This window comes from Sceloporus occidentalis, unplaced genomic scaffold (assembly GCF_023333645.1).
Source record: "Sceloporus occidentalis isolate IW3139 unplaced genomic scaffold, rSceOcc1.0.p SCAF_8, whole genome shotgun sequence".
NCBI lineage: Eukaryota > Metazoa > Chordata > Lepidosauria > Squamata > Phrynosomatidae > Sceloporus > Sceloporus occidentalis.
The window spans coordinates 21,928,153-21,951,528 of NW_028316988.1; the positions used below are offsets into that span (position 1 = coordinate 21,928,153).

A 23,376-nucleotide genomic window follows, 5' to 3' on the forward strand; every position below is an offset into this window, starting at 1 on the left:
ATGAAACCATTGGGAAAGATCATGCAGAGGCATGGAGCGAGGTGCTAAGAGTATGCTGATATCACCCAAATATACTTCTCTGTGCCTTCAAAAACAGCTTCAGCTAAGGATAGTATATATCTCTTCTGAATGAATGCTTGGAAAAGGTAATGGGTTGGATGAAGGAAAAAAATTGAAACTGAATACAGACAAAAGAGAGATGCTTATTATCAAGGGTCCTAATCTGAGGCCTGAGGTGTGTCAGCGAGTTATGACTGTGGACACGTTCTCCCTGAAAGACTATGGTTCACAGTTTGGGAGTGCTCTTCGATCTCTCTCTCCAAAATGTCAGCTCAGACAGATAGATGTGACAGATAGTGCCTGTTATCAGCTTTGGTTGATACACCAACTGTGCCCTTTTGGAGCACCTAAAGATGGTAGTGCATGCGCTAATAATCTCAAAACTGGACCTCTGCAACGTGTTATATGTTGGGCTACCTTTGTGCCACGGCTGGAAATTCCAGCTGGTTCAGAATATGGCACTCAGTTTAATGATCGGTATATCCAGGAGTGATCAAAATACACCAATCCTAAAATCACTCCACTGGCTGCCAACTAGTTTCTGGGCATAGTAAAGTATTGATTATTACCTGAACAGCCCTACATGGTTGGGGTCCAGGTTACCTACACAACTGCCATAGCTACTAACAAAGAGGTAACCCCTCTCTACTGTTCTGAAGAAGAGATTCTGGTTTGATATAAAAATACAAGAATGCTGGATTCCATTATGAAGCAGATTCCACATAGTGCCAAGCCAGGTCTGTTAGCACTGGGCAGTCAAAGATGCAACATCTGGAGGGTGGCTGGAAGAGCGGCTGAGTCACACAAAAGAATCAACAGCTACACACTTCCTCCAAATACTCAGAACACCATAAACCACAACCTGGTAGAAAGAAGTTGTTTTCCCTCAAACCCTGCCACCACACGCATACACACCTTGCAGCACAACACAAGTGCAATCCACAACTGGCTTCTATAGTGTGGCAATATTTATTTCAAGGGTAGCTATAAACCACCATGGACTTCTTAAGAAACCTCTGCAGGCTTGCCAAAACATGAAACTTGTTTGCTATCTGAATGCTAACTTCCTATGCCCTTTCTATGTACAAATCACTAGAACACATAATGGAGGCATACAATGGAGTCAGAGTTTCCTAAGAATTTCATCACAGTATGTTACTTGATTGAATTATCTAGAAATAAAGGTAAGGCTATCTGCTCTGAAGCCACATGGAGAGTTGAGATTTTAGCAGTCCCTCTGAGATCTGTGTCCATGGAGGGGCGACCTCCACTATTTTCAATGGCGAGCACACACAGGAGTATGACTCATTCAAGCTTATGGGGCTTGAATAAGTGTGAGCCTCCGTTTTCGCAGGGGGTCTGGAATGGATCCCCAGTGAAAATGGGGGACCAACTGTAATAATAATAATAATAATAATAATAATAATAATAGTTCATATCTATTTTTTTTCTGTTGACTAGAGCAACTATGAATTAAATTACAACATCTGGAAGGCCGCCATCCCCATACCCCAATTTAAAGACTGAGTCCCAGTCCCGGAGAACAGCGGGATATAAATAAATAAATAAATAAATAAATAAATAAATAAGCATCCCATCACACTACAGTCTTCCCTCAAGTACACCAAGCCTAGCCTAGTAGGCTGTGCATTAACTAGAAAATACAACTGGAAAATCCTCTTCCTCCCTTCTGATGGGTGGCAGAATGGTTTATGCAGGGGTTGCAATGGAGGGAGCAAGCAAGTTAACAGAAAGTGGGGTGGTGGGGGAGGAGGGGGGCACACAGCATCTCCTTAGCCAAGGAGAACCAAATGCAAACAAGCATTCTGTCTCCTCCAGGAACGACCTAATACAGACACCTGTCACCTTGCATTTTATCCGTGTGGCTACTACTCAGTTTCAAATATTTTCCCCCAAAAAAGAATATTACTGGGACAAGCAAGCCCCCAAGATTTCTAGTCCAGAAACTTGGCTGACTGTCTCCAACAGCAAATGTAGCATGTGTGTGCGCGAATGCATGCACACGCACGCACACGGTTGCTAAATTTGGCTCTTTGGCAAGGAGAAATGTGCCTTGCCAGCCTGCTTCTGAACACACTCCAGCTGCTGAGTCAGGGCCTCAGTGCAGCTTTAAGGCTTGCCTCGCCACAGGCCAGCACGTGCCAGACTCCTGACTTTGTATGAAAAAGGAAGCAGCCTCCTGCTTCCAGACAAGAGCTCCACAATTGGAAACAGAGCATTAGCCACAAGGGCCAGCCGTTCTGATTCACTTCTGCCCTCCAAAGCCAAGGCTGTACACAGAACCAAGCTGACATTTCAGCACACTGGTGCAATGCAATCAAAGAGCTGGAAGAGACCACAAGGGCCATCCAGTCCAACCCCCTGCCATGCAGGAACTCACAATCAAAGCACCCTTGTCAGATGGCCATCCAGCCTGTTTAAAAACCTCCAGAGAAGGAGACTCTGACTCTTGGCCAAAGCAAAAGACTTCCTGGGAGGATGAAGACTAAGCATCACAAAGATGGCAGCTGCACAGATCCAAGGAGCAGGAAAGAAGCAGGCATATGGTGGGACGTGGTGTAAGTCACTCTGCTAATGAAAAAATGCCATTCTATACAGAATCAACTATACAGATGCAGTTGATGTTCTGAATCTTCCTCCACAAAAACTAGCACATTGTGAACATGCATCACCTCCACTAACCCACAATCTTAATTCCCTACTTGACCTTTCAAGGGCAAATTTATTATAAGCTTTTGAAAGCCATTAAAAAGAAAACAACAAACAGACATTACAGCACATTGTGCAAGGCTTGTTCCCCTCAAGCAATCAGATTTCAAATGCTGCTGAAACAAAGCAACAAACAACGTTAAAAAGACAGCAGGAAGGATGGCAGTATAGCCTTTCTTGGGAGTTCCAAAGCCTGTAGGCAGCCACCAAGACGGCCTTCTCCCAAATTCCCACCTGTGAGGATGGTGGGACGGCAACAAGGGTCTCCTGAGAAGATATAAAAACAGAGACAGGTTCATATGGGAGAATACAGTCTTTCAAATAACCTGTACCTGAGTTGTATTATTTGCTTATTTAGAGTTTTATGGGGCTTACAGATTGCTAATTTGACAGCTGCCTACCCTCTGGTTGACATTCTAAAAAGGCATGTCACAAAAGAGGAAGGGATTGGCAGTGGCAAAGGCATCAAGTCCAGCAGACACTGTCAGTTCCTCTCTCTGTGCAAGACCAGCAGACTGGAGAAGGGCAGACGTCCCTGTCTTCAAAAAGGGGGAAACGTGGATCCCAATAATTACCGTCCATTTAGTCTGACATCAATACCAGGAAAGATTCTAGAGCAGATCATTAAACAGAGAGTCTGTGATGTGGATATAGCATATCTTGATTTCAGCAAGGCCTTTGACAAGGTTCCCCATGACGTTCTTGCAGACAAGCTAGTAAAATGTGGGTTAGACAATGTAACTGTTAAAGGGATTAGTAATTGGTTGACCGGCCAAACCCAATGGGTACTCAGCATAGCTGTTCTTTGTCTTCAAAGGAGTAGCTAATATCCCAGAGGGCAGGTTCAAAATTCAAAATGACCGTAATAGATTAAAAAGCTGGGTCAAAGCTAACAAAATGAATTTCAAGACACAGAAATGTAAGGTACTGCACTTAAGGCAAAATAAAATAATAATAATATAATGATAATAATGAAATGAAATGTAGAGATATAGGATGAGGGACACCTGGCTGAACGAGACTACATGCAAAAGGGATCTAAGAGTCCTAGTAGACCACAAGTTAAACATGAGTCAACAGTGTGATGCAGCAGTTAAAAAGGCCAATGCAATTTTAGGCTGCATCAATAGACTTATAGTGTCTAGATCAAGGGAAGTAATAGTGCCACTCTATTCTGCTTTGCTCAAGCCTCACTTGGAATACTGTGTCCATTTCTGGGCACCACAATTCAAAAAGGATGTGGACAAGCTGGAGCATGTCCAGAGGAGGGCAACTAAAAACGATGGAGGGTCTGGAAACCATGCTCTGTGAGGAGAGACTTAGGGAGCTGGGTATATTTAGCCTGGAGAAGAGACGGCTAAGAGGTGATATGGTAGCCTTGTTTAAGTATTTGCTGGGCTGTTCCTTGCGGAGGCAGCCCAGGTGGGAAGAGGCTGGGGGGACGAAGGCTCGCCCTTCCTCCTACTATATTGACTGGTGTATAAGTCCAACCAGGTTTTTTGGATCAATTTTTTGCCCTAAATTTTTCGACTTACACACAAATATATACGATAGTCCAAAATAAAAACTACAAGAAAAACTGGTTTCTGAACAGGACAGTCTTAAGATCATGTTAAATTCTTCATCTGAAGATATTACAAGCAGCTTCCACTTTGCACCCTGCAACCCCCCTCCCTTCCACAAGCCAGTCAAATCCTCACACCTTCATTTTTTCCAGCTCAGGACTGATGACACTCAGAGGTGATGAAGCTTTTGACAGATTACTCAGACGTTCCCAATGCAGCCCTCTCCTGGGAGGACTAACAAGGCTGTCACTCCCTTTTATTAACAAGAAGGCCACCAAAACCTTTGGGGGAAGTATACTATATCCTCTGGGTGAAGCGCTGCAACACACAATGCTGTGTGTGTGAGTGGGGAGGGGAGAGGAGGATCTTTTGGGAGCAGAGGTGACTTACGTAATCTGTTACACAACGTTGCCCATTAAAATGGCATTTCTCTCTCTCACTCACTGGGCATCTCTCAGTCATTTCAGAAATAGGAAGAGGCAGAAAAGGTTCAATTAAACAGGCATTGCGAGAAAGGAGGGAAGAGACCTCCTGGAGGAGTGGAGCAGGAGGCTGGAGGTAGGCAGGACTCCAGACTGCCAAAGAGCAGTTCTTTGGGGTAAAAAGAAGAGTCACCATCTTAGGTGAGAGAGAGCCCCTGTCGCCATGGGGCAACAAGAAGAGGACACAAAGATAGCCTCCCCATTACTAGGCCTACTGGGGAGTGGCAGAAAGGCGAGAGAGAGCATTGTCTGGGGCATCCACCACAGAGCATTTCCAGGCTTATGTTTCAAAGCGAGGCTTCCCAAAGGGGACGGCGTGCCCACCTTCTGCTCAACAAAGTGTATGAATCAAAATATTTTCAATAATTTAGTGTGCATATTTATTCAAGTAGATTCATATTTTAACATTTTATAAGGAAATGGCTCTTCTCTTCCTCTTCCTCTTCCTCCTCCCTCAGGCAGAGGCTCCAAGCACCGTCCTTGCCTTTCTCTTCTCCTCCAGGGCAGAAAGTGTTCGGGGAAATGGAGCAGGAGTAGGAGGAGGGGGATCAGGGCCCACAAGCCCTGCAACCCTCTTGAGCAACTCTCACAGACCCCCCCCGCCCCGGATCCGTTCCCACAGTTTGAGAGCCACTGACTTAGACCCCTGTCCCTCTTGGAAAGAAGAGGGGACCCCGCCCTGCATTCTTTGGCCATTTGGGCCTGGGTTTCCAGGTGTGAGCCTGGCTGGCTGGAAGGAAGCTGGGACTCTAAAATGAACCCTGTGTTGCCAGGGACTGTTTACCAGTCTCCACGGCAACAGGGTGATGTCATTGCCTATCTGCCAGAATAGCGCACAATGGCGCATAACAGCAAACCATTCAGCGGGGGGAGGGGGGAGGAGGAGGGTTCAAGATGGCCCTAGAGGTCTCTTCCAACTCTATGATTCTATGAATAAGAGCTCAGATGCATTGACAGAAAGAGAGAGAGAGATTGTGTGTCCTTTCAAAAGCTCCAGAATGTCTCCACCATGTGCTGGCCCTCCACTAGCAAACTCCCTGCAGATGAATGAAAGCAGAAATGGAGCCCCAAACAAGAAGGGGACAAGGGGCATTTACCAGCTGGCTCAGCAACACTCTCTGCCCCAAAAGTCAAGCATAGCAGAGCAGCCCACAGGAAGCAAAGTGGGAGGACTGGAGCATCCCGCAGAGAGCAAAGGAGCCCGGCTGGCCACCTGAAGAGGAGCACTCCTGTTCACAGCTTCTGGGCCCCAGGTCCCCCTCGTCCATTTCAAACCCAACATGCGGATCTGAGGAATCTGCCTGGCAGATTTATTTTACAGTGCAAGAAAATCCATTCAGAGCTCTACTCTGGGCATCGCTTTCTTTTGCAGACACACTACCTCAAAATCTTTTTTGAATTTGCACCCGAAACCTATCTCCCTTGGGTTTAGTGTCCTGCAGCTGCTTTTAAGTATCCAATGCTATCCTGGGCTTGCCATGGGCACCAGAAGAGATGGGACAACCTCTCTCCCTTGTTCCCTCACAGTGATTGACATCCACAGCAAAGTGGGGGTAAAGGGGTATAAAGCTATGAGAAGGCAACCATCCCCTTTGATCTGGAAGTAATGGTGGTTTCTGGTGTTGATATGTTTAAAAGGGCATTAGATGCAAAGTCCATTATGAAATGGCTTTTAGCCACCGTGACTAAATGGAACCTCCAAATTCTGAGGTAGTCTACCACTGAATGTCAGTTACAGCCAGAATGTGTGTTGTGTAAAGTATGTTCCTGCAATTCATCTAGGGCCCCCATTGTAGGAAGGATACTGGATTTTGGCATGATCCAGAGGAGTCCTATTTTGTAAAAAGTTTGTGGAGGGGAGGAAGAGTGTGTTGGTAAGCTTTACAGTTTAGTAGATTGTGTTCAAAATGTAACTTTTATTTGTTTGTTTTAAAAAGTAAATATATTTACTTTATTTCTACTTTGCTTGCTATTTCTCTTTTCCATGTCTCCTCTTCCTTTCATTTTTCTAAGCTGAACAGCACTCTCAAGCGTTGGAAGCTTTCCTCACGGTGAAGTTACTCTAGTCCCTTAACTGTTCTGGATGTCCTTTTCCACACTTTTTCCAGATATGGGACAACCAAATAACCATGCCAAATCATACAATGACTTAGTAGAATTCAAGATCACCTAATGAAACCTTAGTAGACCTACTGGTAATGAAACCTTAGTAAACCACACCAAATAATAGAACAACTTAATCGAATTCTATAATGGATTGACAGTAGATTCAGGACAAAGGTAATAGGAGAAAGACAGCTCCTATAAAGAGCAGTTGAAAGAACTGGGTTTAATTCCGGGCCCTTTCTACTACACAGTTATAATACCATGATTTCACTTTAACTGCAGTGGCTGCATTCTAGAGAACTTGGATTACAGAGCTGGTGAGGCACTAGACTTTGCTGGTGGTGGTGAATTCTAAATACCCCTCACCAAACTGCAAATCCCAGTTTCATAGGATACTGTCATGGGCATGGCACTTAAAATAGAATCATACTGAAAGGGGCCATGAAGAAGAGAAGAGTGGGGAGGAGGCATGGTGGCGCTCTTCAACTACCTGAAGGACTGTCACAAAAGAAAAAGTTGAAGATTTGTTCTCTGTTGCCTCATAGATCTAATGGGCTAAAGTATACAGGAGGGCAGGTATCAGCTAACCTTCAGGGGAATGGGTGATAAGAACATTGTTCAGTGTTCAGAAGAGATGTCTGTCTCCCGCCTAAGGTCTTCAAGGGAAGGGGCTGGACAGTTTGGTTAAGACTTTCTATGACAAGCAAGAAAGGGGTAAAGGAAATGGCTCATAACACACCCAGCAACTCGAAGCTTCTATGACTTCTTGAAATAAAGTATATTGAATTTATGGAATTTTCTCCCACTAAATCTCAGCTGCTGGGGTTAGTAACAACAGGAAAGGACAACTTCCTCCATGTCCGGCTGGGAGGCTTCCCTGAAGCATCTGGCTGGCTACTGTGGGAAACAGGATGTTGGACTGGGCGGAACGCTGGGCATGTTCGGCAAGGGCTCTTCTTATGGTCAGTGACCAGGCACACGAACTTCCACAAAGGCAAGCTGGCTGGCTATTTATTTGCATTAACTGGCTCCCCAGTGGCTGTGGTGGGGAACATCTGTACTGCTGCTGTGATACCTTATAGCTTTTTAGTTTGGAAGAAATCATGAGACGCAAGGGGGCTAACAGGATTCCACCAGGTCCTTATAAAGTCCAGAAAGAATTTGGCTTGGCTTATCACCCTGAACTCTAAGGCCACATGGTTCAAACTGGCCACTGTCCTGCCTGTGTCTTGTCTCACCCACTAGGCTGTTAGTCATGACACTTAGAGTAGAAAATCCACACACGGCTCCAAAAATTGTGGGGGGAAGCAGATTACACTGCATATGCTGGTATACCAACACAGCAGAGAAGGAATGGTGCTTGTAATTCAGAATGAACATAAAGACAAAAGCTCTGGAGTGCCAGCAAGGCATCACCTCCCTCTTTGTCTTAATCGCCTTTAGCAGTAGCATCCCTAGGCATTTTAAAGGGAAACAGATGAATGCCACAGCCCATTTCTGCCAAAAGGTAGGTGTTTGAGGAGCAGTGCTGTCACTCAGGAAAATGCAAACTGTTGCAGTTTCTTCTTGCTTATCTGATCCTTCTCATTATTAACATTTGCCATCCTGATCAAACTCTGATATTGCTTGGCCATACACATCCCAGTTTTCATCTGTGGAATGCCATATCTACAAGTGAACCTTTCTGGATCCCATGGTGAAGTGTGCCTCCAGCTTTACTTCCAACAACACACACAGAAACAGAGCATGAGTATCTCAGATAACAGAATTCTGAGAAACACCCAGGATCAACGTAGATTTAACAAATGTTTCAGGCTTGCATCTCTAAAAACAATATTTTTGCCAAAGATTTAATATATCAGACATATGCTTTACACATTCTGCAAGCTAAAAACACAGAACACAGATAACAGTGGAATTCTGAAATCCAGACCATTAAGGGAAGCTCCATAGTAATTGTAGTTCATGGCAAATTTGAATAATATTTTCTTTAGGAGCTAAACCATCCAGTTAATAAGTAAAATAAAATGAAAGAACAAAAAACCAAGAAGGCACCAAATGAAAAGCTAAAGTGGCAATAAATCCACAGGATGAGGCTGGGGGAGGTTAGGAGAAAATACCATCTTTTCATTCCTTTAAAAGCTTAGACCAGCAATCTGTCGCAGTTTAAATGTAGTTACCACTCAGTTTATTAAAGCAATACGCCCTCCCCAAAGCAAAAACCACTTTAAGTGATTGTTTCTACAGGTTTCAACTAAGCCCATCATTCAGGCCATGATGCCAGACATGAGTTTTAAAATATCTCTTCACTTTTGTTATAGCCATCTCCCTGTGTGCGTGCCCATCCACATGGCTGGGTGTTCCTATAGCTTCCCTCCTTTAATCTTTGTCTGTTCCCACCTTATCAATGTTCTACAGAAGAGTCACTCATTTAACACAGCCCAACAACAAAAGGAAGCTGCAGATTGAATATCCCTTACCTAGAAATCCAAAGTACTCTAAGATCCAAAACTTTCTGAGCCACGACGCAAGTAGAGTAGCATGTAACTGCACTGTATTTGCAAGGTTGGAAAGAGATGCAAGGATGTGAAAAGGTGGGAATCCACACCTACCACTATTTCACAGATTCCCCAATCTTGCTCCAGCCTCACTATGTCTCATTTTGTATATGCAAACATAGATATTCACCTTTTAAAAAAACCCTGAAAAAATCCAAAATACAGAAGACTTTTAGTCCCAAGCATTTTGGATAACGCATACTCAAGCTATACTGTGTTCAGTGACTTTTAAAGATTACGGCTTCCTTCAAGGAACTCTGGAAGTGGTTACAGCACCAGGATTGTTGTTGCTATGTGCCTCCAAGTTGTTTCTGACTTATGGTGACACTAAGGTGAGCCTCTCGTAGGGTTTTCTTGGCAAGTTTCTTCAGAGGGGATTTGTCATTGCCATCCTCTGAGGCTGGGTGAGTGTGCCTTGCCCAAGGTCACCCAGTGGATTAACATGGCCGAGCCAGGATTCGAACCTTGGTCTATGAGAGGTATAATCCAGCACTCAAACCATTGCACCACACTGTCTCTGTAGGACTGACATTAGGAATTCCAAAAAGGCTTCTCAGACAGTTCCTGTTATGATTGTTTACGTAAGAATACTTAGGAAAGTATAGGAAGCTGCTTTATCCTGAATCAGACCATCATCCCTCTGTTGACCCCAGTAACACCAAGCAGTGACTAGGAGCAATGCCACTCCAAGATTTCAGGCAGAACTCTTTTCTAGACTTGATCTGGAGATTGCTGGTGGACATTCACCCCAAAGCTCTACCATGCTAAGCTTCTGCAGTTAGATTCAGTTTAGGCAGCATGGTGTGTCATCTTTATAAGACAGATGGATAGAGGGAGCCCTAAAGAAAGGCATGGCAATATACTGAGATGTTCTGGGAAGGCGTTCAAGGCATACAAGGGCAGCAAGGTAGCGTAAGGAGAGTCATTTTTTAAAAAGCAAGAGATGGGTGAAACAAGTAGAGTTGAGAAAACAAGGTCAGAGTCTGGGAACACTGTAGAGAAAAATCGCCAGTGGAAAGGACAGGTTGGTTACCTGTAACTGAGAGGATGCCAAGAGCACTGTATATGATTAATTCTGCTGAAATATACATTTATAATGTTTTAATGCAATCTGATTCAAACCTCCACATTCCCCTTTCTTTCCAAATGCCCAACATGATGGAAGGAGAATAGCCTCTCCCTTTTCCTGACAAGGTCCTTTCAAATCGGATCAAAATGTGTTGGAGTGGAGGTGGCACCTCCTCTCTCTCTCTCTACACACACACACACACACACACCAAAACCCACACCCTGCTGCCTCTCTAATTAACAGGGAGTGGACAGCAGCTGCCCATAGCCTGAAGGCCTGAAAGCTATCAGCCTGCTATGTCCAGGACCAAGTGACAGGGAAGCACATTAACTGAGTTGCTGGTGCATGCAACAGAATTGGCTGCACTGATGGAATCAGCATAAGAGGACAGGCAAGTGGGCTGCTAACAGCAAACCCAGAGAATGAGTATCTCTGGGCTGATTCCAAGCTGACAAAACCTTGGAAGCCTAGGATAGAAGCAGTTGTGGTGGCAAACCCATCTGGCTACCTGATGTCAGGAGACAGGGTACGAATAACATTCCTGACTGGGCCATGCAGTTCTCCTCTGAGAGAGTCCCTGAGCCTGGTGTCACCTGGTGCGGTGGGCAAGGCTTCCCGGCAGGGCAGGGGAAGGGTTTCCACAAGGTGGGGGGGCAGGCTTAGCAGTATTGAGCATGTGCACATGCACAAACACTCCCACCTCCTTGCTGTGGCCTGGTTTTCCTCAGGGAAGTGCTTAGAGTGCTGGACTGGAACATGGTAGGCACATTCAAGTCCACAATGAGCTATGAAACTTGTAAGCCAGTTTTACACACTCTCTCTCAGTGTAATCCACTTCACAGTGTAGTTATGAAGATAAAGTGGGAGGGACAGAAAAATCTTGTTTGCTTCCCTGAGTTCAATGGACGAAAAGCAAGATATGAACAAATAAATAAATAAAGGATGTCATACTGATGATGGAACAAGTTTGTTTTCTGCAGCTTGGGGAATAGGGCCGAGGCCAATGGATTCTAACTACAGGAAAAGAGATTCCACCTCAACATTAGAAGAACTCCCTGACCGTAAGAGTCTTTTGACTGGAATATGCTACCTCAGAGTGTCGTAGAGTCTCCTTCTTTGGAGGCTTTTAAATGGAGGCTGGATGGCCATCTGTTGAGAGTGTATTTGTGATTGTGTGGCAGGGAGTTGGACTGGATGGCTTGGAGTCTCCTCATACTCTATGATTGTATGATTTTAAGTCACAACCCTAAGGCAAAGCTATCATAGGGCAAGATTTCTTCAGAATAGATTTGCAATACAATTTGATATACAAGGAAAGATGTGGAAGGAAAATTCCTGGATGCGTTTCTCCCCAGGAAGCCTTTTATAGAAGGGAGTTAGGTTATGTGCAGGAATGGTTAAGATACAGAGGTTTATTAAAAGTAGAACAAGGAATATGTAAATCACTCCCATCACCTGTGTGAGTAGCTTGCTAGTCCCCCCAGCATGAGTCACAGAGACCATGAAGAAGAAGAACAGGTTGCATACCTGCAATTGTTGTTCTCTGGATGGTCATCTATGAACTTACACAAACATACCCATCCTACCCTCTTTATGTGTCCTGCATCTTGGTTCTAGGGATGCTGCTATGAGGCATCCTTAAGAACTGAGGGAAATGAACAGGAAGGAATGGAGCCAAGGGCCCTCTCTTTACGGGTAAAGGAAAATCCACCTATGCTTGATCTCCATAGGAAATAATGGTGTGTGTGCATGTAGCAGAGTGGTGAGCGCGTCATTGCTTCCCCCCAAGCGGCTTCCACATATGCTGGAAGCCGTGTAAAACACATCCGCACATGGCGCGGATGCACTGTATATCTATTCTAGAAGGGTTTGCAGATGCCCTGCACAGATGCAGAACACCTCAGAGTGTGCATTCATAGATAACCATTCAAAGAACTACAGTTACAGGTATGCAACCTGTCCTCCTTCTTCACAGTGAGGAGCTTTCAAACTGTGTTTCAAAGCATTTAGAGTGTTGGAGGGTTCCCTTCAGGGGTTTAGACTGCTACAATTCATTTTAAAAGGCCTAGTAGATGGTTATAAGAAGGATCTCTGCCTGACACTTGAGAGATCAGTGGATACCCAGAACAGACAAAAGTGGGCTTGATGGACAAATGACTCAGTTACATAAGGGTATGTTGTTGTTATTTCCCATCAAGTGGCAAATAATGGCAGCCCTATAAATGAGAGGAAGACACTGGCTTGGAGACAGGGACCAGCTAAAAAAGGTTTTGCTGTTGCAAGGGCTAGAAAACTGCAGCCAGCCTTTGCTTTCCAGACATGTGGAGGCTGTGCTCTTTGGCCACATGCCTCTGCAGAAGAGAGTTAGAGATGCTCTTGGGCAGAGAATAGAAGCATTATTTTCTTGTTAATATACAAACAAGCACCACACAGCTTTAATAAAACATTTCATTGTGTGTATGTGTGCATATATTGTGCTAATCAGGATCCTCACTCAAGAAGATGCTGTTATTTTCTCATTATTAAGCAGCCTGACAATTAGCTTGTTCTTTGAAAGACCAAGTGAAGCCAGAGTTGATAATGCGTAGAGTCCTGACTGTGTCACAGCTGTAAGAAATGCCTGGATTGTGCATGCATGCCTGTTCAGGTACTTCTAGTGAATAAGTACCTTCTTGAGCTGACTGAGTAGGGCCTCCTCCATAGTTCAGGCCAGCACAACTTGAAACAGCTCACATTAGATCTAATCTACTAGCCCTATAACAGAGGCATCTTGTGACTTTCTAGTATTTCTTATACATAGAATGGGAGAATGGCTGTGACGCCCCTGCATCTCCTTGCCACAGCCTGATTCTCCCCTGAGGAAAACAGCAATGGCAAGGAAGTGCCAAGGGGGACAGGGACACGTCAAGGGACAACAAGGTTTCCTAGGGCACTGTCTAGGAAAAATCTATTTCAAGTTAAGCCCAGTTCATCAAGTTCAAGTTCATCAACCAGGGATGCACAAAATGTCTGCCAGTGAAAGCAAAGGGATGCCCTGCTAAGTTGGGATGCCCTGCTAAGTTGGGATGCACATTAACAGTCCCTGTTGCTGAACCGCTGACCACATGTGACAGTGACAGCTTTCAGAGCAGCCCCGGATGGTTATGACTACAAGGGCAGAACAGGGCTGGCTTGGCCCTGAGCGCAAACCTTCCACGGTCTGGGCACCCAGTCGAGACCCAGAGCACAAAGGCTTCCTTATGGAACTGGGCTGCTCACAATGAAGCCACAGTCATTCAGATTTATCAGGACAAACATTATGGCATTAAATGGCAGCTGCTGAATAAACTTTTCTGACAAGAGGGGCTTTTAAAAAGCAAAACCCAGCCTCACCACTCATTATGGAGAGAATGCTCCAAGCGAAGCAACAGAAGTCTGAAGTGGCACAAAACACAGATCCTTCAACTTTGCCTAGCTGCCCACTTCAAGACCACTGGTTAGTGCTCTTCAGCTCCAGAATGTTCTGTCTGCAGATCTGGACAGGTACAAGAACCAAACATGTGAGTCACAAAGACCACAAAGAAGAAAGACATTACCCTATAAGAGTAATGTCTCCTGTGAACGCAGGGGAGAAATACTCAGAAGATTCCATCCTTTCTGTCTGCTCCAATTTTGTTGTTGGTACCAGCCCTGAAATCTCCTTGGAAGCCAAGCTATCAAAACTGAGGCTCTTGTACTTTGGCCACATTATGAGAAGACATGATTCACTGGAAAAAACAATAATGCTAGGAAAGGTGAAGGGAAGTAGAGAGGAAGGCCACATGCTAGATGGGTGGAAAAATGAAATGCAGAGATATAGGATGGGGAGCACCTGGCTTAATGAGACTAAGTTTGAAAAGTCTCACCACAATTCAAAAAGGCTATTGACAAGCTGGAGCGTGTCCAGAGGAGTATGACCAAAATGGTGAAGGGTCTGGAAACTATACCTTATGAGGAAAGACTTAGGGGGCTGGGTAAGTTTAGCCTGGAAAAGAGACGGTAAAGAGGTGATATGATAGCCCTGTTTAAGCATATGAAGGGATGACACTGTGGATGGAGCAAGCTTGTTTTCTGCTGCTCCAGAGACTAGAATACTGAACAATGGATGCAAGCTACAGGAAAAGAGATCCCACCTCAATATTAGGAGGAACTTCTTGACAGTTAGAACTGTTTGACAGTGGAACACATTGCCTCAGAGTGTGGTGGAGTCTCCTTCGTTGGAAGTCTTTAAAGTTTAAACAGAGGCTGGATGGCCATCTGTCAGGGATGCTTTGAGTGTAATGTCCCTCCTTGACTATAAAAATAAAAATCAATGTGAAAAGAAAGGTTTGCGCGCCATTAGGCATGCGCCTCTACCAAGAGTTATATGGAATGAGGCTTCTAGCTCCTCCTTCTCCCAGTGACCAAAAGAAATGGCTCCCACTTTAAAATTTTAAGCTCTTACCCAAGCAAAGTGGACACAGAAAAACCAGTCTACCCTTTGTCTGGCCCCTTCTAATTTTATGATTTTTGGAGACCGGGGCTACAGGGCGAGGTCAGAATTGAAGAACACATCTTAAAGCCTTAATTCACAAAATCTGAAGGTCACATTTCAATTTAACATAAAGGTTGTGGTGCATATAGAGGGATTCCCATGACTGGGGAGGGGGTGGCGGCAGCACTGTAACAACTGCTTTGGGCAAAATGAATAAAATAAGAGTTCAATATGGTTTCTTCAGCTCCCTGTCGAGGCTACTAAAGCCTTTACAGCCTCTAACCATCTTAGCTTGAGACGTGTTTCATTCAACACAGTGCTCAGCTTTCCAAGAAATTCCTCAGCTGCTGCCATCAATGGAATAGAAGTGTCTGAGTCATTTGACAACCTGTACACTCAAATTCTCCAAATTCCTATCAATTTTTATGGAAAAGTCTGATCAATGCTTCCTCTACCACAGGTTGGCAGAGATTTCTGCCTCAATTGTGTTGTGATCTGCTGTAATGACAACCCTGCGCTAGAGGATAAAGAATCTTTCCATAAAGAAAGTGAAAGCAACTTTAAAATACATATCAGTTTCTCAAGATGGACAGCAGCCACTGGCAAAAAGCCCTGCTCTCAGCAGCCAGTCAGGGTACTGCAAAGCAGAGGAGATCCAGTGTGGCTCAGGGTTTGGGTGTTGGACTAGGACTCTGGGAGACCCAGGTTCAAGTCCCCAGTTATTTATTAAATAAATAAACAAACTTGCTGACTGGCTCACAATGTGCTTCTGTTTTTAGCACAGTTGCAACTACGGAACAGGATGGCAGCAATATGGATAAGGTGTGAACAGCAGAAAGAAGAGGCAAAACATGTGATGTGACTTCTACTGTCTCCATTCAGAGTATCAGCCCTCACATAGTATGTGTTGTTTATTTTCAAAACATGCCTTGTAAACATCATTAAGCACTGATCGCTTAGTCATCTGTTCGCTGTTTCCATTCCTGACAGCTTTATTTTAAGATTCCTGAATGTTTCCAAACATTTTTTTTTTCAAAAAAATAAAGCCAAACAGGGAACTTTCTAAAGAAAATCACTTAATGCAATCTGGCTGCTCTAAGAATCACAGAATTATGATGTTTCATGTGCTGAATTTGGCTGCTGCAGAAGAAACAGATCTCACCAGCACCACTGACCTAGAACAAAATTCAAGAAATTCCACAGGACTTCAAAACAAGACACTTCTGCTGCCATTTCCAAAAGAAAGGGGTCTTTTCTCTGAAAACACAAATAAATCTGTTTAAGAATATGAAATAATATTGCCCATGGCACAATTATCTGAGCCATTAATTCATTATTAACAGTTATAACATCCGCTTGTATTTTTTCATGGTTTGAAACTTGTATTTTTTCATGGCTTTATTTGCTCCTTTGTGCCTCCAAGTCAATTCCGACTTATGGCAACCCTATTAAGGGGTTTTCTTGGCAAGATTTGTTCAGAGGACGTTTGTCTTTGCCTTCTCCTGAGGCTGAGAGGATGTCACTTGTCCAAGGCCACCCAGTAGGTTTCATGGACAAGCTGGAAATCAAACCCTGGTCTCCAGTCATAGTACAAAACTCAAACCACTATGTCACACTAGCTCTCAGTTGTTACAATTGCACTTTTCTTCATTTATACACAATAAAAAATCTATGGTAATGAATTTCATAGGGTTTTTCCTAAGCAAGGAACATTCAAGAGGTGGTTTTGCAAGTTCCTTCTTCTGAAAGAGAGCCCACAGTACCTTGTATTTTTTGGTGGGCTCCCATCCAAGTACTAACCAGGGCTGACCCTTGTTAGCTTCCAATATCTGATGGTGCCTTTATGGTATTTAGACCTCCCGTCTGTGTGAATGCCCGTTTTTATCCTTAGATGTGCACTCTTGGAGCCCGTATAGTATAGTGGTTTGAGCATGAGACTGGGACTCTGGAGACCAGGATTCAATTCCCTGTGCAGCCATGGGTGACCTTAAGCTAGTGACACACTCTGAGACCCAGAAAACCCCATAATAGGTTCACTTTAGGATTACTGTAAATCAGAAACGAAGGCATCCAACAACAGCAACAATGCATGTTTGAGAACGAAGTACACAGCATGGGTAAGATACTCTGTTTACCCCCAAGGGACTACATTCATTTCAGATATGTTTTTGGGACCAAGTTCCATTCATGGGCAGGGCCAAAGACAAAAGCATCAGCAAAAGTGCTGGCACTCCAGTATGGGATTAGAAATGCTCACAGATGTTATTAGGCAATTCAGGCAAAATGACCTTAATAAATTAGAAAGTTGGACCAAAAACTAAAAAAAATGAATTTCAGTGGGGAGAAATATAAGGTACTTAGGCAGAAAGAAAATGAAATGCAGATATAGGATGGGGGACACTTGAATTAACACGACTACACATGAAAGGGATGTAGGAGTCCTAGTAGACTACAAGTTGAACATGAGTCAACAGTGTGATGTATCAGCTAAAAATGCCAATGTGATTTTAGGCTGTATCAATAGAAGTATAGTGCTAGATGAAGGGAAGTAATAGTGCCACTCTATTCTGCTTTGGTCAGGCCTCACCTGGAATACTGTGTCCAGGTTTGAGTACGACAACCAAAAAGGATGTTGAGAAACTGGAGGATGTCCAGAGGAGGGCAACCAAAATGGTGAAGGGTCTGAAAAACATGCCTTCTGAGAAGAGACTTAGAGAGCTTGATTTGTTTTGTTTGGAGGAGAGATGGTTAAGAGGTGATATGATAGCCCTTTTAAATATTTGAATGGATGCCATACTGAAGATGGAGCAGTTTGTTTTTTGAAGCTCCAGAGAAAAGGACCCGGAACAATGGATGCAAGCTACAGGAACAGAGATTCCACCTAAGCATTAGGAGGAACTTCCTGACAGTATGAGCTGCTCCCCTATTTCCCCAGGTATTTAGAGGCCAATGACTACTTGCAGCAGAATAACATCTTGTGTGTCTGTGCAACAAGGCCCTGAATGTTCAGGACAAGCTATTCCAAGTATGTCCACAGATTTCCCCAGTTGCTGGAAGTTACCAGCACAAATGAATAATTCACTTTACAGCTGCTTCCAAAGTCAGACAACTGGAAATGCAGACTCCTACCCATACATTTTTAAGAGAGGTGGAAAGGAAGACTGCTAAAACATTCAACAGCTATCTACACTTATGTAATCACCCTCTCTCCCTCTGAAAAGTCAAAGCTTCCAGAGCTCACAGAAGTTGCATGCATATTTTGGCAAATCTTGGGATCATATCTGTCACGTGCCAGGAGATCAAAAAGGTGATGCCAAGTCACAGATTCATAGTCTAAGAAGAGACCACAAGGGCCATCCAGTCCAACCCCTGCCATGCAGGAACTAGAAGGATAAAGGAACTATGCAGTAGTCCCCAAACTGTTTCCAAGGACCATCTTCAGAGGAGACAGCCTGCTGTTATCTGCATGAGTCATTGTTCTAGGAGTGCTCCTTCCAATCAGGAAGCATGCATAAATCAGAGACAGATACAGAAATTAGGGGAGGAGGTAAGAATGAAGATTGCTTAGCTTATTTTAGTCTTCAGAAGTCTGGAAAACTGCGACTTAAGACAAACTACGAGGACCAAATCTTATCTATCTTGTGCTCAAAGTCCTCATCCCAGATTATTAGGCAGAACATTCTCAGTCTCAACCTAGTGGGGTCACATCATAAGGCAAAATCTCAGCTGAACTACTGATTCTCCCTTAAAGCTCTTCATTGCATGACAGTCATCAAGTTAAAACAAATCCAGTTTCTAAATACAAAGTACATTCCTCAGGCTATTTTAATGCCATTCAGACCACACGTGCACAGAGATTTACTAAGATATGAGAGGATAATGCAACCCACAGAAGACATGAAAGAAAGACATTTCACTCCTAATCATTCAGAACTATGATACCAAGGGCTGGTGTACAAGTATATGCATGCACACAAATGCACATCTGCAATCTTTGTACGGATCTCAATTCTTACACTAAGCATTAGATTTCATGTCCTTCATGATAGCCATATTTAGGTCTGGTGTGTAGTTTCCGGCTCAAGCTCCAGCCACTGCGTTTGAATACCCAGGTGCATGTCTGAGTCTGTGCACAACCTCTGGAAAGTGAAGGTGGTTACAGCTAGGCCTGTACAGTGCCACAACAAGCCAGGAAGTTGTGAGGCCCTCCCTCTGATTTGCTAAACTGCCAGAAGGAGTGGAGTGCTGTCATATACATCCCACTCAAAATACAGGCTTCTTAATAGTTCTGTCATGGCAATCTTCAAGCCACTGCCATCATCAGAATGGCACATGCTCTTTCAGTCTGAAATGTGGTAAAGTAAATACTTTAGTTTTAAAAAAAGAAAGCATTCAGAAGGGAGTTCAATGGCAAGGACTGCTATTCATAAACAGCCCAAACTAGAAACAGTGAACACCCCTCTCATTTTCCATTGGCTCAGAAATGAATTGTTTTTCAAAAAAGGGTGGAAAACCATTCAGTCAATACCCAGATCAGTGCAAGGCTGCAGTCTTGTACGGCTCAGTGTAGCATAACAGTTCCGCATGGCCCAACTCCACAATGCTTACCATATAGCGTCAGAGGTGCGTGCCCCCCACACTTGATATGGCCGTTTGATACCTCGTGGTGAATGGGTAGAATCAGAGAAGCCATATGTCCCCATTGCCAGACACAAAATGATTACAGAAGTGCTGAGATATGCTGGGATCTGGGCACCAACGTCATCATGTCATGTTTGGTTATGTCCCCATAGCCAGAGGTTTTTTCTCTGATTCAGCCTGCTCCCCATGAGACACAGAAAGAACATCGAGGGAAAGGTGTGCCTCTCAAACTATATGGTAAGTTGGGGGGTGGGAAGGCTTTGGGCTCTGGGGAGGGAGGGAGGGAGGGAGGGAGGGAGGGAGGGAGGGAGGGAGGGAATACCAATCCCTAAAGTGCCCCAAAACATGACATATGCACACACAAGAAAACTTACCCTTATCCATGGGTTTGTCCCAAACAGAATGCCAGCCCAAGACTGCTAACTCTTTCTAGTTTCCAGGCCAGTGATGGTCCCAAGCCTAACCACCTAGAGGGACCCTTCAGCTGGGAAAGCCCCCCCCCCCCCCATAAGATGATGGCAGGTTTTTTGTCCCAGGTTCCACCCTTCCCAGCAAGTAAAAGAGGTATTTCCCTGTTGCTTTCTTGTCAGGCTGCAGTAAAAAGTTACCTTTGAGCAAAAACTGTTCTGGAAGCCAAGTATCACAGGGATCACTGGGGCAGGAACAGTCCCTATCAGCATGGATATTTACCTCCTATCTCTAGCCTTGCTAGGGGTAACTATCACGGAAAGGTTCTTTCCAGCCTAACCAACTAGCATAACCCATCTAGCATAACCTGAGAACAGCTCAGAAAATTAATCTATGTAGGCATTCATATTTGGGGGAAATAGGTCAAATCTTTCATAGTCCAATTTCAAATGTGATTAAAAGACATTCACTCAGTGACAGTAAAATTCTGTTCAAGTCACCCACTGATTTTTCTTGATGTAATGGTTTGAACATTGGAGCACTGGACTAGGACACTGGGAGATCAGGGATCAAATTGCTGGTCAGCTATAGAACTCCACTGGGTGACCGTGGGCAAGTCACATGCTCTCTGCCTCACAAGATGCTAGCGCAACCCTCCTCTGAAGAAACTTGCCAAGAAAACCCTGTGATAGGCTCACCACAAGTCAGAAATTATTTGAAGGCAAACAACACATAACACACAACACATACATCCAATAACAAGCAGAAGCTCTCTCTGCAGAAGTAGCATATATTGCCTCCACCAGCAAACCAGGTCACAAGCGGCAGCTTTCAGGGAAAGTGGAAGAACCGAAAGACACACCAACACCACAAATTGCTTTGCTGGCAGCAGCAGGAGGCAGCCACCACCCCTTCAGTCATGAAAAAAAGACTGGCACAATAGCCCCATGGCAAGATCAAATTATGGGTTCAGTAGGAAAGAAAGACTCTGGCCAAAGGGCAGCAGCCAGGTCTGACACCAAAAGATATTTTTACAGCGGCTCAGTCCCTCTAATCTTTGAGAGAGGGTCCAAAATGACTGTCCACACCCAGAAAATAAATTTAGAAATTGTTTCCAATTTCAGCTTTTCTTTTAACTCGTAAGTCAGCTGCCTTGCATTCCAGGAGGCTCCAGCTGTCTCTTCTCCACTCTTCCTGCCCCAACCCCAAACCTCCGTCCTTTTCTCAGACCATGACAGACTCATCACAAGGGGCCACATTTGTGCATGTATTTAATGCTGCTTTTTTAAAGTCAACAACAGCCAAGCCAGCTCTTCCCCATGCACCAAAGTTCAATCTTTACAGGATCTAGAACCTGCACTCAACTTCAGCATGTCATATACTAGAGCTTGCTGGCATATTCAAACTAGATTATACTTTTAGCCACCATGCACAATAAGATTTTGACAACTGAATGAGAAGAGAATTCAGTTAACTTAAGTTGCTGCTGCAAGTGCATACAGACATCTTAGACCAACAATTTCAAATTAATATCATTATCACCATCATCATCCTACTTTTTATCCATAATTGGGACTCAAAGTGTGTTGCAATTTAAAAACAATACAATTAAAAACAAAATTTTAAAAGCCCTTGTGACTACCCAAGGAATCACTCAGCAGAAAAGGCTGCCTCTACATCTCTATGATTCACTGATCTGGCCCTGGCTTCTGACCATCAGACTAGACCCTACAGGAGGGGCAGGTGAAGCTGCCATATGACAGCCAGACCACTGGCCTGCCTGGGTCACTATTCTCTCTCTCAGTAGAAAGGGGTTCACCAAGGTTTCACACTGAGAAAGTATCAGGAGCTGAGGAGGGGTATTGCATTTGGGTCCTTTTCCACATAATGCTCTGCCCTCCGGCTATGGCTTTTCTGCTACTGACTACAACATTCTGCTACTGACTCTACAACTTCACTTCCATTGCAGACCTGTACTTACTGGTAAAGTAAGTTGCCCACTGAGTCTCTGGATGAATTACTGCTCCTCCCAGCAGCTGGCACATTCAAAATAGTGGTTCACCCAAGAGGCAAGTTACAATGTGCCCCCAGCCCAGCACAGATGCCAGAAATGACCAGAGACTGCAAGCAGAGAAATCAGTAAGCTGGTCTTCAAAAAAAAAATGGAGTGTTCCCTTCCCTCTTTGCACCTAACACAGAAGGCAAGGAAGCCACTGGTGCAGAGAAACCCTCTCCTCCACACCCATCGTAGATACTCAGCTCTCTTGTTCGTTTTCTGCTAATTCCAAGGACAACAGCAGCTAGGACATCTGTGGGGTTTTGCAGGCTAGTAACTTTCAGGAGTTCATTTATAAGGCTAAGATACCAATAATGCCCCAAGAGGAAGTCTGTTGGAGATAAGGACAAAGTGTAGCCCCAACTTTTCTTTTAAAAACTCTGGCTCAGTAATCAGAAGATTAGGGAATCCACTAGACAAAGCAAGTACGGTATTCACAGGATCATTTACTGTGGAAACTTAAGAAGCCTTTGAGACTATAACCCTGTGTATGGTGACTTTGGCATCTACCACACTAAATAAATGAAGCTCCGTTTTCAAGGATGTATGCACAGGATTAGTCAATTTATCACCAATTACTCCACAGGGTCAGGGCAGTTAAGAAACAGTAAGAGGCAACCTTGTGAATGAGTTTACACAAATCACTACCCTGGTCAACTGTTTGTAGCCAGAAAGGAAAGAACTAGTTACTTTTGCACAAAGAGAGCATTTACTGGTCACAGTTATTACCACAAGCAAGTGGGCAATCAGCTACTCACCCATTTGGCAAAAGGAGGAAGAGGAGCTTCCTTCTGCACACAGAATCACAGAGTTGGAAGAGCCCACAAGGGCCATCCAGTCCAACTCCCTGCCATGCAGGAACTCACAATCAAAGTACCCCTGACACATGTCCATCAGACACTATCAAGAGCTAGACAATTACTTCTCAAGCCCCAGAATATTCCTCTCTCATAGGACTACTGAAGTCCCAGACTCCCAAAAACATCACATAGGCCTTCCTGACCTTCCTTCACCTCTTAGTTGGTAGAGAGGGGGGAGCCCCTGGGATATGGTACCCCCAAGTATTGTCTGGAGCCACCTAGCCAATGTGCCTTTCTGCTTCAAGTGTTCTGGTAACCTCTGGAAATGTTAGTGAGCAAGCAGTCTGCAGAATTTCAGAAACAATATGTGATGCTGATTTGTTAGACAGCTGCTTGGTAGAGGAGACAC

The 23,376-nt window shown here is 44.3% G+C and overlaps 1 protein-coding gene across 1 annotated transcript in view; it reads right to left on the bottom strand.

The window, feature by feature from the left end:
• The window catches only part of LOC149308178 (rap guanine nucleotide exchange factor 1-like), an 85,202-nt gene that overhangs the window by 58,351 nt on the left and 3,475 nt on the right, over nucleotides 1-23,376 (bottom strand). Inside the window, exon 2 of the mRNA XM_089535256.1 lies at nucleotides 16,238-16,319. Within this exon, the coding sequence (XP_089391382.1) occupies nucleotides 16,238-16,295 (58 nt within the window). The 5' untranslated portion in view covers nucleotides 16,296-16,319. The remainder of the gene's footprint in view (nucleotides 1-16,237; nucleotides 16,320-23,376) is intronic.